A 13639-nucleotide genomic window follows, 5' to 3' on the forward strand; every position below is an offset into this window, starting at 1 on the left:
TCACCCTGTGGGGAGGGGAGGCAGGTGACCCTGTGGGGGAGGGGAGGCGAGCGCCTGCTGCTCTGAGGACATCACCCTGTGGGGGAGGGGAGGTAGGTGACCCTGTGGGGGAGGGGAGGCGTGCACCTGCAGCTCTGAGGACATCACCGGGTGACCCTGGGCAAGTCACTTAGTGTCCTGGCTGCTGATCATTAAATGGTCTCACCAAGAAGGCAGGGCTAGATGCTATGACCCCTCAACTGGGAAACTCCATTACAGAACAAAACCACAGTCACAAAGCCTGGCCGCTTCCTGGGGTCTCAGGAGTCAGGGAAGGAAGGCGAGCTGGGGTCGGACCTGAGTCTGCTGACGGACGAGCTGCTGCTGCGCTGGCCGAGAGGTCACTCAGTGCTTGGAGGGAAGACAGCCCTGTCGACGTCAGGAACACCACGGAGTCCTCCCCACGGAGTCCTCCCCACGACCCTCGGCTAATCTGCCCGGTTCCAGGGTCTCTCCTGGAGTGGAGGCTGGGTGGCCCACTGAGAAGTGCTTCCCTCTCCTCACTCAGCATCTCCCAGTTCAAACTGAAGTACCAAGTCCCCGCCACGCAAACCTGAGCCTCTAATTGCCTTGAGACCAGGAGAACTAGACGGTGCCCGCCCACCACCACCCACCACTCTGGTTGGGCCACAGTAGAAGTTCTAGGACAGAGAAAAAGGAACCACAGGACAAGATTCAGAATAACTTTTAAAGACTAGAGTTGTGGTCTGATAGACGCTATCAAGACTGTAGTCCTTAGACATCCTGAGAGCCTCGGCCTGAACTTACTGCTGAGGATTAACTTTCAGGCAAACAACAGACAAGAGCATAAGGTGAAAACTGGCACCACGGAGGAACGCATGCCGAGAACAAACAGCTACATGAGACGAGAAGGGGAGCATGTGCCCAAGGTCAAAGACAAGAAGGAACAGGAGAGGAGGAACGAATCAGGATCCACAGAGAGGACCTGAGACAACTGTGGGTTTACAATCAATGCACCAAGCAAAATGTGTGCAAGGTGCTGACTGGTAAAGTAATCTGCTCTGTCAACTTTCACCTAAACCCTGTGTACAAATCATACTAGAAAGTTAAACAAGAAAGCTTTGTGTTGTCTTCCAGAATCTTTCAGAAGGCCTCCAGAATCCAGGATATGTAGACTGTGAGAAGGAAAAGAAGAGCAGGGGTAATATGATGAGACCCTGAACGATCCACACATCCCCGGAAGAGAGCTGGCAACACAGAACCCCACACAGACCAGAGCCCGGCTCAATGTCCCCTCCACCGTCCACACATCCCTGTTAGAAAAACAACACCACAGAGGCCCGAACCCGGTTCAAAGTCCTCTCCACCATCCACACAACTCTGTAAAAAAACAACACAGAACGCTATGCAGGCCAGAGCCCAGTTCAAAGTCTCCTCTGCCACCTCCTTCAAGGGCAAGACATGGCCCACCACCTGGCCAGGGACAGCTTGGCCAAAAGAAAACACAGAGGAGTTCTCAAGCTAGAACTGCACTCCACAGACTCTAAAGACTCCAGTGGAGAGCATTACTCTGAGTGAACTAACTCGATCTTATAAGGACAAATACCGCATAAGACCATGATTGTAAAAATAGAAGGATAACTAATAAAATGTGTACGGGGACCCAAAGCGGGAAGGAGTGGGAGCAGAAGGGTGAGGACGAGTTGGGGGGGCCACAGGATCACACAATTTGGTGAGTGGATGAAGCAGGTAAAGGAAATGCGAAAGATCCGGCTGAGACATGAAAAATTGGGGTGATGGTGGGCATAGTTCAATGGTGATCAGGTTCATAAAATATACATAGGAACGATTTTATGAAACATAATGTCAGCAAAGGAAAGTGTGAAACCCAATGTATATGAATTTTTAATAAAAAACCCCTCAATAACCAGTTTTCTGGTTTTCTCACCATGAGCTTTATTTCAGAAGTATAGACTTAATTTTTATGTCCACTGGAATAAAGACCTTCTTAGACCCCCTCATGACCATAAGGATGTACTAAGACCACCCAAAATACATCAACATTTCTGATGTCTTCATTGAAATATCTAAATATTCATCATGAACTCAATAATCTTCACCCTAAACCCAAATTAACTGGTTGCAATATAAACTTGACTCATGTAGAAACCTTACCATGGCTTGAGTGCATTAAATGCGACTCACACAGGGTATCTGTTTCCGGGAACATGTAAACTGCTCGTACATACTGTAATCAATTTTAGGCACCTTTCATATCCATTTAATCAGGTGTTCAATGACTTCCCAGAGGCACAGAAAGACAAAGAGATGGAAAGAACTGGCCATGAAATTGCACTAAAATAAAGAAAAGAGTGTCTTTGTGGGATGGCCGTCGGGCATCCCTTTTCCGCTGGCATCCAGCAGCCCTGTAACTGGAGATCGTGCGGAATTGTCCCAAGCGGGGGACTTTGGCCCCATCTCCTGTGCTCATTAGCTGTGTGGCTTATCTTGCTGGAATTAGTTCAACACCACTTTGTAGGCTTCCAAGACATGGATCAAGTGAAATTAATAACGTGAGCATTATTTGAAAACCAAAAAGTATTAGACACAAACATAAAGGATAAATATTAACACATTTCCCAGGATCTCCTGAGGATCACAGTAGATTATTAACACCAATGTTATCTGGAAACTGAAAGTATCATAGAAATACTGAGAGATGACTGGGAAAGCTGAGCACTGGTGCCAGTGTGAATCTGCAATGCGGCCGCATGTCCGTGCTGCAGGGTGACTAACACTAGAGTAGCACTGGTGCCGGTGTGAAGTCCACGATGTGGCCGCATGTCCGTGTTGCGGGGTGACTAACACTAGTGAAGCCGGTGTTCAGTGACAGCGTCCCACTGCTCTCTCCCCACGCGCTCCCACCCTGCACCGTGCCTCGAGCTGGGAGCCCTCTCCACACTCCCACTCTCCACTCCTCGCCCCCTTTTGTTCAGTCAGCCACTGGCCCAGACATCCTGGGTGCTCACACTTCCCTGCCCCCGCCTTGCAGTGGAGACAGGACCCTGCCCGGAGCTCCACGTGGCCAATGTGCATCTCCCTCCACTCTGGCCTCTCAATCAGATCACACTCCTAGTGCAGAAGCACAGCCTTGTCTCCTGTTTGGGACATTGCAGCAAAAGCGGCAAAGAAGACACGAGCACCCTGTTACCTGGAGGAAGAAGGCAGCGGACAGCAAAGCGGCAAAGCAGGGTGGAGCCAGGGGACCTGGCCGATGCACAAGCCGGATCTGTCTCCCTTCCTCACTGAGGGCAGCTGCTCTGTGGGAGAAGGATGGGCACCCTCCTCCTGTGCGATTAACTGCCTCTGAAAACCCGCCGAGGGCCAGCTACGGGTCGGTTCTGACTCTACAGTACACAACAACGTTACAGAACCCCTAGTCCTTTCTCTTCCCTAAGTATCTACTATCCTTGGTTCTTCAAGGAGCCCCGGTGGCGCCATGCTTAAGCACAGGAGCATCTGCCAGGTTGGTGGTTCAAGCTCACCACTGGCTCCACGAAAGAAAAATGAGGTGGCCTTCTTTCACAAAGCCCTAGGGCCTCAGACCACGAGGGCCGTTCTGCTCTGTCCTCTGTCCAGAACTGGGACAGAGTTGGTAATGGCTGGGAGTTGGTAACAGCTCAGTGGTGGTGGCACTGGGATTTCAGTGGCTTACTTTTCAGAATGGTCACCAGAATTTTCTACACAGGAGTCTCCATATGGACTCAACCCACCAACCTTCCACCATAGCAGGGAGGCACTAACCAACTCTCACCAACGCAGCCCGTCCTTAACGCAGGGGAACGGAAATGTCAGGTCCAAGTTTCCCCTTTCACTGGGTACTGCTGGGCAGAAGACAAGCCACAAGCCCTCTAAGCAAAGACAATAAGCTCTTAGGGAACAAGGACAGAGGATGACAATTTGGGGAACAAAGCCATTCAGTCCTTGGGCTGCAGCGAGGGTGCAGTCTCCATGCCCCTTCTTTCTCTGTGTTGTAAGGAGCTGTCCTGCACCAGCCCGCAGGAGTCCTCACAACCAAGGCCTGCCTTCCTTCTGACCACAGGTTCTGGTCTCCAGGCACAACTCGTGCTGTGCGCTTAACCCTCGACTCGTCAAAGCTGCACGGAAGCGTCATGTTCCCTGAGTTCACATCGCTCCCCCATGCCAGTTCCCCATGCCCACTCTGCCCGATGCCCGCTCTCCCTCATGCCAGCTCCCCACGTCCACTCTGCCCCATGCCAGCTCCCCACGTCCACTCTGTAGGAGCACTCACCTGGCATGATGATCTCAGGAAAGCCCGTCTTCCGGGCCACAGCCGTGCTCCTGTCCACCAGGTGAGGGAACTCTTTTCGAATCTGGTGGATATCCCCAGGAAGCAATTTCAACGTCACCCACAAACCTAGGAAAGAAATGGAAATGTGAGTTGTGTGTTACCTTGGCCTCTTTCCCAAGAGGTTCTGGCTGGAGGGTAGGGCACGGAGCACAGCCCCAAGCAACACCTGCAGAACAGTGACTCTTGGAGCTGAGGGGTCTTGAGGACAAACCAGAGGTAGCATTTTTCTTGGAGTAGACGAGAAGATTCATTTTCTAATCTTCAAAGACGGATGGTGGCGGGGGATGAGGGAGATTCAAAGGCAAAGTCTCAGGTTCACTAGGCTAGGAGTCTCAAATCAAGGAGGTCCCCAGGTGAGCAGGAGAACAGGGGGCAGTCCCACAAGGCCTGGACACACTCAGCTCGGGGAGGGTCTAACAATGTCATCGCCTGGTTCTTTGACTCCAAGGGAGAAAACGAGTCTGGAAACTACTCTCCACCCAGGCGCAAAGGGCTCCACGGGCAGAGCACAGAGACCCAGCACGCGCCTGTGAGCCTGCAGCGTGCCCCAGCCACTCCCCCCACCTCGGAGCAAGGTGGCAATGAGCGTGCACAACAGAAACACCTGGCAGCAAAGGAACAGACGTATCACCAAGTGCAGATGGCTCAGGGACGATCGGCAATCAGAGGTCCAAGACAGGGCAGTCGCTCAGCTCTGCTGGTCACTTCCAAGGACAGAGAGAAGGAGGGCGGTCGCTGGCAGCTGGCAGGCTGAGGCCCTTCCTTACACACGGGGCCTGCCCAGCGGGCTCCTCACTCACTCAGCTCTGGGGGCACTCCACCTGCCCACCAGCAGACCGAGGTGCACCCCTCCTTGCATCTGTGGGCATGTGTACCTGTGTGCATGGCTGTGTGTGCACGTGTCACATGTGTGCCTGTATCTGCATGCTGTGCGCCTGTATGAGTATATGCATGGCTGCATGTGCATGTGTTGTACATGTGCTGGTATATGTGCTGGGTGTGCGTCTCCATGCTCTGTGAGTTCTGTACATAAGTGTGAACATGCAGGCAGTGCACGACTGTGGTCATGTGGCCATGTGTGTAAGAGGCTGTGTGCACAAGTGAATGGCTTTGTGTGCCTGCCTGCATATGTAGCTACCAGGCTCTAAAGAGAAGCTTCTTGAGAGCCTGCCATCACCACTGATGACCGAGCAGTCTGCACTCAATAGAGTGGTAATGATGAGTGGGGAGGACTTCGGCAGAAGGCTGATCCTCCCACAGCCAGGAGCCCCCACCAAGCCCTTGTTCCCCAGCTTTCTAATTTACTGTTAGCCATGTGGAAATGTCATGCCCCTTTGCCACTGTTTGCAACCACAGTGATTCAGAAAGTCAGTGTCACCTATGACAAGAGGTCAGAGGTGCCACACTCTTCCCATCAAGTGACTCTCCACTTGTTCAAAAGTGCTGACTAAGCACCTACTATGTGACGAGCGTCTAAGCACCTACTATGTGACGAGCATCTAAGCACCTACTATGTGTGAGCATCTAAGCACCTACTATGTGTGAGCGTCTAAGCACCTACTATGTGAGAAGCATCTAAGCACCTACCACCTACTATGTGACGAGTGTCTAAGCACCTACTGCGTGACAGGCGTCTGACACTTGCTATATGTTTGAGCTGCCTTTGAGTTGTGCTGATAGTAAAGAGTATTGAATATACAAAGAGAACAAACGGGTGTGCCCCGGACAGGGAGAGACCAGGTTGCTCCTGGGAGACAAGGATTGTGAAATTCTGTCTGGCATGCTGCCAGAAGGGACCAGTCCCTGGAGAAGGACATCTTGCTTGGAGGGTAGAGGGTCAGTGAAGGAGAGGAAGACTCTGCATGAGACAGACTGACACAGTGACTGTGGCACTGGGGCCAGGTGTGTCAGGGACAGTGAGATTAGCTCAAGACAGGGCAGAACCCAGAGTCACTGTTCACAGGGTCACTATGAGCCATAGTTAACGCGACAGCAAGTAGCCAGAGCAATGCAGCTGAGAGCTGGACAATGACCAAGGATGAGAAAAGAACTGAGGCCTTTGAACTGAGGGTGGAGAAGACAGCTGACTACCCCACGCGCTGCAAAAAGAGCAAACAGGTGTGTCTTAGAGAAGGTGCAGCCAGAGTGCTGCTTGAAGGCAAAGTGACGACGCTTCATCTCACATCCTCTGAACACGTTGCTAGGAGAGGTTATTCCCTGGAGAGGGGCACCATGCTTGGAAAGGTGGAATGAGGGTGAGGAAGACCCTCTAAAAGGTGGACTAACAAAGTGACCACGGCAATGGGCTTACATGTGTCTGAGATGATAAGGGTGTCCCAGATGAGACAGGGTTCTCAGGCCTGTACACAGGGTCACTGTGAGTCGTACTCGACTCACTGACACCTAACAACATGTACCAGGTCCAGGGAGACCACCCAGTGCCCCTCACAAAGGGCTGGAGAGTCACTACAAGAGACAGACACCAAGTGTACAATCTCTCTGGGAAACCCACAAGGCAAGTCCCCAGCAGGGGGAAGCGTGTTCCCTGGATGGCGATGTGGGGCCACAGAGCAGGAGAGCTGGGGTGCTGAGATGGGGATGGGTCAGTACTGAGGGCAGGAACTCCAGGAATTGGTGACATTGCTGCATGGCTGGTGGGAGGGGAGCATGGGAGGCAGATGGGGGTACAGGAGGGAGATGGGGTAGGGGAGCTGCAGACTCTGCTGGGGAGAGGGCATCAACACGCAGGAAGGTATCTTCTAAGTGGAGGTTTTTCCTCTCTTTTAATGTTGTCCTTTTCTTTCCTTTCCTATACTTTTTTCTTTTCTTCTTAAGATATGGAAACCTAGATCACAGGAAGGGGAGAAGCATACTCACAGCATGCCCAGAGGGAGGCACCCGAAGGCGGCCCTAAGAGGAGGTGCACGCACCGTGGCTCAGACTGTGCACTGCGCGACACAGAGGTGGAGGAGGGGGTAGGGCCGGGCTCACACGCTGCTTCTCACAAACGCTCATGTGCTGCTGGCAGCTGGAGGCCTGGAGGAGCAGGGAGCTGGCAGACCCCAGGGGCCAGCATGGGCTCCTCCAGCCTTGCTCCGTCCAAGTGGAGCCGACCGGCCCAGGGAGACCTTCCAAAGCGAGCTGGCACCGTGGCCATGGGCAGCTGACCCCACTGGGAAGAAGAGGATTGGCTCCAGGTCCCTCAAGTCCTACAGGTGTGATCCCAATGCCGCCCCCAAGAGAGTGTCCACAGGAGAACAGAGTGGGTTGACCCTCTCAGGCACCGGGCACAGCCAGGGGCAGTTGGACAAGGAGGGCACTGTTCTAAAGCCCCCTCTACAGCTTCTCACGAAACCAGCGCGTTCCAGTATCTTCCCCTTCCTTGTGTCTTAGGGACACAATTCAATTTGCAAGACCATCACTTCCAAGTGGAAACTACATGTTGCAGATTTGGTAGTTGGATGTTGTTCCCCAAGAGAAAACAAGGCCTAAGCCTGCTGCAGCCTGACTGGGAATCTTCGTGACAAAGAAGAAAAGGAGGCTGCATGAGGGGTCTTGATAGCAGCACGGCAGGGCTGGTCCCAGCATCAAAGCACAAAAATAGCCTCAGTGACAGAAATCACCTTAGGTGGCGACAAGGAAAACATGGTCATGAAAAGGGTCAAGGCCAGGCTCAAAGCCAAGCTCAAGACCGAAGACACTGGGGCAGGCAGTGAGGACGAGAAGCTCACTGGTGATCCCTCCCTTCGCTCTGACCTGATGGGACAAGCAAGTGTCCCACCAATTCTGGGCTCTGACTAATGAGAACAACGGACTTCCGCGTGTGGGGACATGGAGGGATGCTGCCCAGGTCACTGAGGCTCGGGGAGGCACTTGGACCCTGAGAAGCACCTGCAGTGTACTGGACCCTCAGGACAGCCCTCACTGTGGTCTGACCCATCCCGCAAGCCCAGACGTCTAGAAACGGGGTGTCAAGGGCATCCTCAGCCTTTGGCCTCTCACTTCATAGATGCTAGCTCTGAGCCCGGGAGACTGGCAAGGCCGTTTCCTGTCTCTCGCGGACTAATTTCCTGCTGGGCTGACTCCATTCCCCACTCTTCCTGTGTGGCTCTCTGGACAGCACTGTGAGAGGAACAGGAGCCCCAGGGGAGCCCTACTTGGAGGGGCAGGCTCTCTCCGCCCAAGGCCTCCTGTCGGCACTACTTTAATGGGACCGCCCAGTGATTTTCAATTAAAGTGCAAATAGGGCGGGCAGATAATTTATGAGAAGACGAGCTGGGGTCAGATTAAAATTGCTGTCAGGAGAGGCCACGTTTCATTAACGCTGGAAGATCTGTTAGCTGCTATTTGCTTGCCCGGAGGGAAATGAGTTCACACCAAAAGAAAGCTAAACGACCCTGAAGAGCCAGAGGACCCGACTGTCCTTCCAGAACGTTCCTCTGACTCAATTCATCCATTCCTTCCAAATAATGGAGAAATACATCGAGAAAAGCCTTTTAAAAACACAGCGGCAAACACCCAGAGGGTACTGGATCAAGTTCTCCACTCGGAGAGAGCTCTGCTGCACGTGCTCACACCAAAATTTAAACAAACAAAACCCAAGGGACCTTCATGGGTCCACTGGCCACGCTTCACTGAGTCCACAGCACGTGTGCATCCAATCAAGGAATGAACAGAGTTTGTTCACCAGGGCCAAGAGCAGCACTGGTCACACGGTGTCCTGAAGGTGCCTTTTTGTGCCTGGAGGCGGGCCTCTGTAAACAGCTGTTCTCACATGGTCCTCCTCGCCAGCCCCAAGTGCCACCTGTCACCAGCCCTGAGGTGACTGATTCATTACCTCTGCCGGCAGAAGGGCAGCGGCTGGTGACTTGTCAGAGCAGAATTAAAAATGATGAGGACCAGGTGGGGAGCGGGGTGGGGGTGACACGTGTTCAGAGGGACAGAGCAGGGCACCAGGAAACACAGTGACGGGGGGCCAGGAAACACACGGAAAGGTACATGCTCAGACAGGAACAACAGCATCAGGCAGGGTGAGGCACCTCCAGTGTCTCAGGGTTCTTCTGAAGAGCACGGTGGACTCAGCAGGTGGACAGGTCAGGTCCTCTCCTGTGAATTCCCTGCCTGTGCTTCTTAAACATGATTAGGGTAAACTCTCAAAGGGGCTACCATAGAAGATGCCAGAGATAGCGGGGGGGGGGGGCCCGCAAATGTGAAACAAAAGCCACAAACACAAATGGTCAGACTCACCTGTCAGAGACGGATGTAACCCCGAGAGTACAGCCCCTAGTCAACCTTCGAGCTTGGGACGAACCTTACCCCCACAACTCATCTTTCACCCCACCAACAGAAAGGTTATGAGGTGCCTAATGACACCATGGAGGAAGCCACTTCTCAGAAAAGCCAGCATCTGCCCACGGATAAAGGCCATGGATAAAGCAGGCAAAGGTCGGACAGAAGGCTGACAGAAACGAGGATGTGAGTAAGGACAGGTGGTTCCATGATGGCACCGTAATTAACGTCAGAAAACTAAATATGGAGCATACACATGACAAACCAACTCACTCTATAAACGTAACTTATTCAAGTAAGTGATCAGTGCCGGACGAGACAGCTGGGGAAGACTGGCAGGTATTGGAAAGAGGTGCTCCCTGTCAGCTCTGGGCTCTTCCTTGACCCTCAATCCCACAGACTCTCAGCTGCACTCCCAGAGGAGACAGAGGGGAAACCCAGGGAATCAGTGAATCTGGGACGAACACACTGGTCCCCAATGTCCTTAGCAACAGCTCGACCACCATCATCACAACCAAGCTCAACCACGCAGAATGCAGACAGCACATCCATGCCAATCAAGCGGACACTTACGGGGGAAAAACAATGGGATACATACCCTGGCCCTTGTGGTTGACTTCTTTGGCGGCGATCACTTTGTTTATGACAGTCTGCAGGAAGTCATTCTCCCCTGCCACCCTGGGTGAAAAACGGGGTGATACGTTCAACGGCTTGTGTCGGATGGCGTCGTCCAACGCGAGCCTGGAGGGCATGGGGTGACCGAGAGCACAGGAGACACGGGGCACAGAGACCCAGAGACCAACAGGACAGGGGAACACAAGAGATGGTCACCGGGGTCGAGAGAGAGGCACCGTGAGTCAACGCACAACAGAGGATGGGCAGGACAGGATAGGCAACAAAAGAAACAGGGAAGAGTTTTCATCAGGAAGATACTGAAATACCGAGTAGAGCAGAGGCTGACCTGCTCCCCCCGAGAAACAGATGCATGCTGAGTACCCCTCAGCTCCGCTTGTGAGGTGTGGACGAGTCCAGTGAGTGACCCACAGAGCCTGGAGGCAGGGCACAACTGCACTGTGGGCTTCCTGTGCTATCATCTCTACTGGAGGCGACTGCCAGGCCTTTCTCTCAAAGGCCACAAGGCGGGACCTTCTGCCAGCAGCCAAATGCTTAACTATTGTGCCACCAGGGACCCTTCGATTTCCACTAGAAAATGACAAGGGGGACTTATCTGAAAGTACCGTGGTAGAAGCACATTTAACCCCAAGGCACTGCTTGGCCATTTCTTCGTTCCAATAATGCTAAGCCGGAGAGTGGCTCAGGGGACAGATGGCTTGGCGGGAAAGCAAATGAAAGAGAAAAATAAAACAAAAACAAAAAAGCATGGAGGTTTCGAACCCTCGGTGTCCAGGGCCTCGCTGGGGGTTTCCAAGCCTCAGTGTCCAGGGAGCTCGCTGGGGCCCGGCTACTCCTCCAGCTACCCAGTCCCATCATCTCCAAAGAGTAAACGTGAGAAGGACAGAGCTTTTGCAGACTACAATCACCACGTGTGAAAAGTGAGTCCACACAATTTGGAATGCAAGGGGGCTCTGTGGTTGGTTCCCTGGACCTGCAGCCTTGAAAGGAGCTGCCCTGGGAGCGTGTGAATGAATGGACACAGCGATGTGTGAAAACAGAGATACCATGGACCGCGACACAGCACAGTACGAAACGAGCAGGAAAATACGCATCATGTGCAAACTGCTGAAAATCATCTCTGGAAGCCAAGGGCAGCGCTAGGCATCCCTGCAGCCACAGTATCCCAGGGACTCTCCATTTCCTTCAAGTTGAAAACAAGAGGGGGTGGGGGTGGCGTGGGATGTAAACGGAGCTTTCTTCCCAAACTCCGAGTCTGTGAGATAATAAATCAGCTTTAATGAAGCAAAAAAGTCTCATTCCCATGGCATTTCCCAAAGAAGCGTTGTCATTGCTTATTTTGTTATTAAAAACCACCGCTGTGCTTCTAACACTGGAAATATGAATCTGGATATCAGTCTTCCTTCAATAGGGAAAAGAGTCACAAAGTGCTGTAATATATTATAAAGAGGATAGTTCACTCCAAGATAGAAGAAAGACGGCAGCCACACACAGAAGAGATCAAACAGCTCACTGTGTGTCCCCGTGAAAACTAGCAAACTACTGACTGTTGAAACTATCAACCTCCTTAACTTTTCAATCAATAATCTTTGGGAAAAGCCTCTTGACTTTAAAAAAAAATAGTAGGGAACAGATAACTTCAAATTAACAGCCGCTCCGGGAATTAAAAAACCTCCCACAGGCCAGTGTATAAAACAATATTTAAAAAAGCATTTGTCGTGGGCAAATGAAGTCTCTTCAATTGATAGTATTGCTATTGTTTACTGAGGAAAATGCTAAATTTTGCAGATTTGTGATCTCCTCGCCACTCTCTTTGTCGTTGCTGTTTGGCGCTGTTGTGTTGGTTCTCTGTATAACAGAATGAAAAATGCTGCCTAGCTCTGGACCATTCTCACTGCAGTGGGCACGTGTGAGCCCATTGCTGCTACCAAGGTGTGACCCCACCTCCTCTAAGGTTCCCCTCTATTTACCAGATATTATTCTAAAGCAGTGCTTGCTGTCTAACTGAACTTTCTGAGATGATAGACGTATTCAGATCTTCACTGGCCAATATTATAGTGGTCCATGCCACTATGGAACAGTTGAAAGGTGTTTCACAAAATGTAAATAGTATTGAAGCTGAAGAAATTTCAATAGTCACCTATGCGGATTGCTTACCATCTTGAACTGGGAAATATCTCTAAAGCATTTACGTTTTAAAATAAATAAAGCATTTAAGATACACCTTGTATTTACTCCAGTCACACTAAGAGAGATATAAAAAATTCAGGGTCCAGGTCAAGGTTGATCAAAACAATCTTAGACTTGACTCTAGAGCTGCCCCCTATTTTATCTGTGCAGTCTACCTGCCTGCAAAGAAAAGCACACACTTCCATACTAAACAAGGGGCATTTAAGGACGAGGAGAGGGTCTGGGGTCAAAGGGAAGCCACTTCACACATCCAGCACCAGGACTAGGAGCCTTCTGCGCCCAGTCAGGGTCTCATCGCCCTCAGCCAATGCCTGAAAACCATGCACAATGTCTTCTAGAGCATCTGCTTCAAGCTTCACATTTCTTATAGTGAAAACAAAAATAAAGAGAAAAGTCAGAGCACAGAGAGCTCTGACAGGTAATCCTAACTCTTGGGTCATTTACTCTTCTAGTATTTTATGCCCCCAGGTAGAGGCTGTCACTGATGACTGACCCACAGTACTCTAACTCCTCCTTCTTTGTTGCCACCTCAGTTCAGCTGTAGAAAGGCCCTTGAAATGGTCAGACACCACTGTCTAGGATCCCTCATATTTTAATGTCCAAGGAAATAACACCACTTCTCCCAACCTTTTCACTGATCCTTCCTGTAAATCAGAGAAGCAATTTAATAAATCTCCCTGAGTGTTTTCTAAGATTTCCACACCGCTCTACAGATTCCATATCAGAACTAGGCAAGCTTTAAGAGCACATGGACGGGCAGAGTCTACTCGAAGCAAGAAGGAAAAAGGAAAATCAACAGATGATGGTCTACTAAAAAACGTGCTCTCCCTTCACAAGGGAAGTCACCACTGTTGCCTAGTTTTCTATTTTAAAAATGGCAACCTCTTGTGATGAACATGAACTCATTGTATTTAGAAAACAAGAATCATCACGAGAATAACCCAATTATATGGAGAGGGAGCCATGTTCAGAGAAGATGACAGTTCAGTGTTTCTGTAGGATAATTCATATGAGATTTAAAGTGTCTCATTTCCAGGTCCATAGATGAACCCAGGATGCTCATGCTGCCAAAGCATCCATGAATGATGGCAAAGGATGAGCAGATCTTTGCTAAAGAACAATTCCCTACATGCGACAGTATGAGGGATCTGCTAC

The 13639-nt window shown here is 51.1% G+C and overlaps 1 protein-coding gene across 1 annotated transcript in view; it reads right to left on the reverse strand.

Annotated features, from left to right (window-relative positions):
* Window positions 1-13639, reverse strand: part of DOCK1 (dedicator of cytokinesis 1) — a 460736-nt gene that overhangs the window by 408457 nt on the left and 38640 nt on the right. Inside the window, exons 12-13 of the mRNA XM_006880128.1 lie at window positions 10260-10339; window positions 4313-4438 (exon numbers count right to left, since the gene is read on the reverse strand). Of these exons, the coding sequence (XP_006880190.1) occupies window positions 4313-4438; window positions 10260-10339 (206 nt within the window). The remainder of the gene's footprint in view (window positions 1-4312; window positions 4439-10259; window positions 10340-13639) is intronic.

This window comes from Elephantulus edwardii, unplaced genomic scaffold (genome assembly GCF_000299155.1).
Source record: "Elephantulus edwardii isolate Elephantulus edwardi_28Jun2011 unplaced genomic scaffold, EleEdw1.0 scaffold00006, whole genome shotgun sequence".
In the NCBI taxonomy this organism is placed as follows: Eukaryota; Metazoa; Chordata; class Mammalia; order Macroscelidea; family Macroscelididae; genus Elephantulus; species Elephantulus edwardii.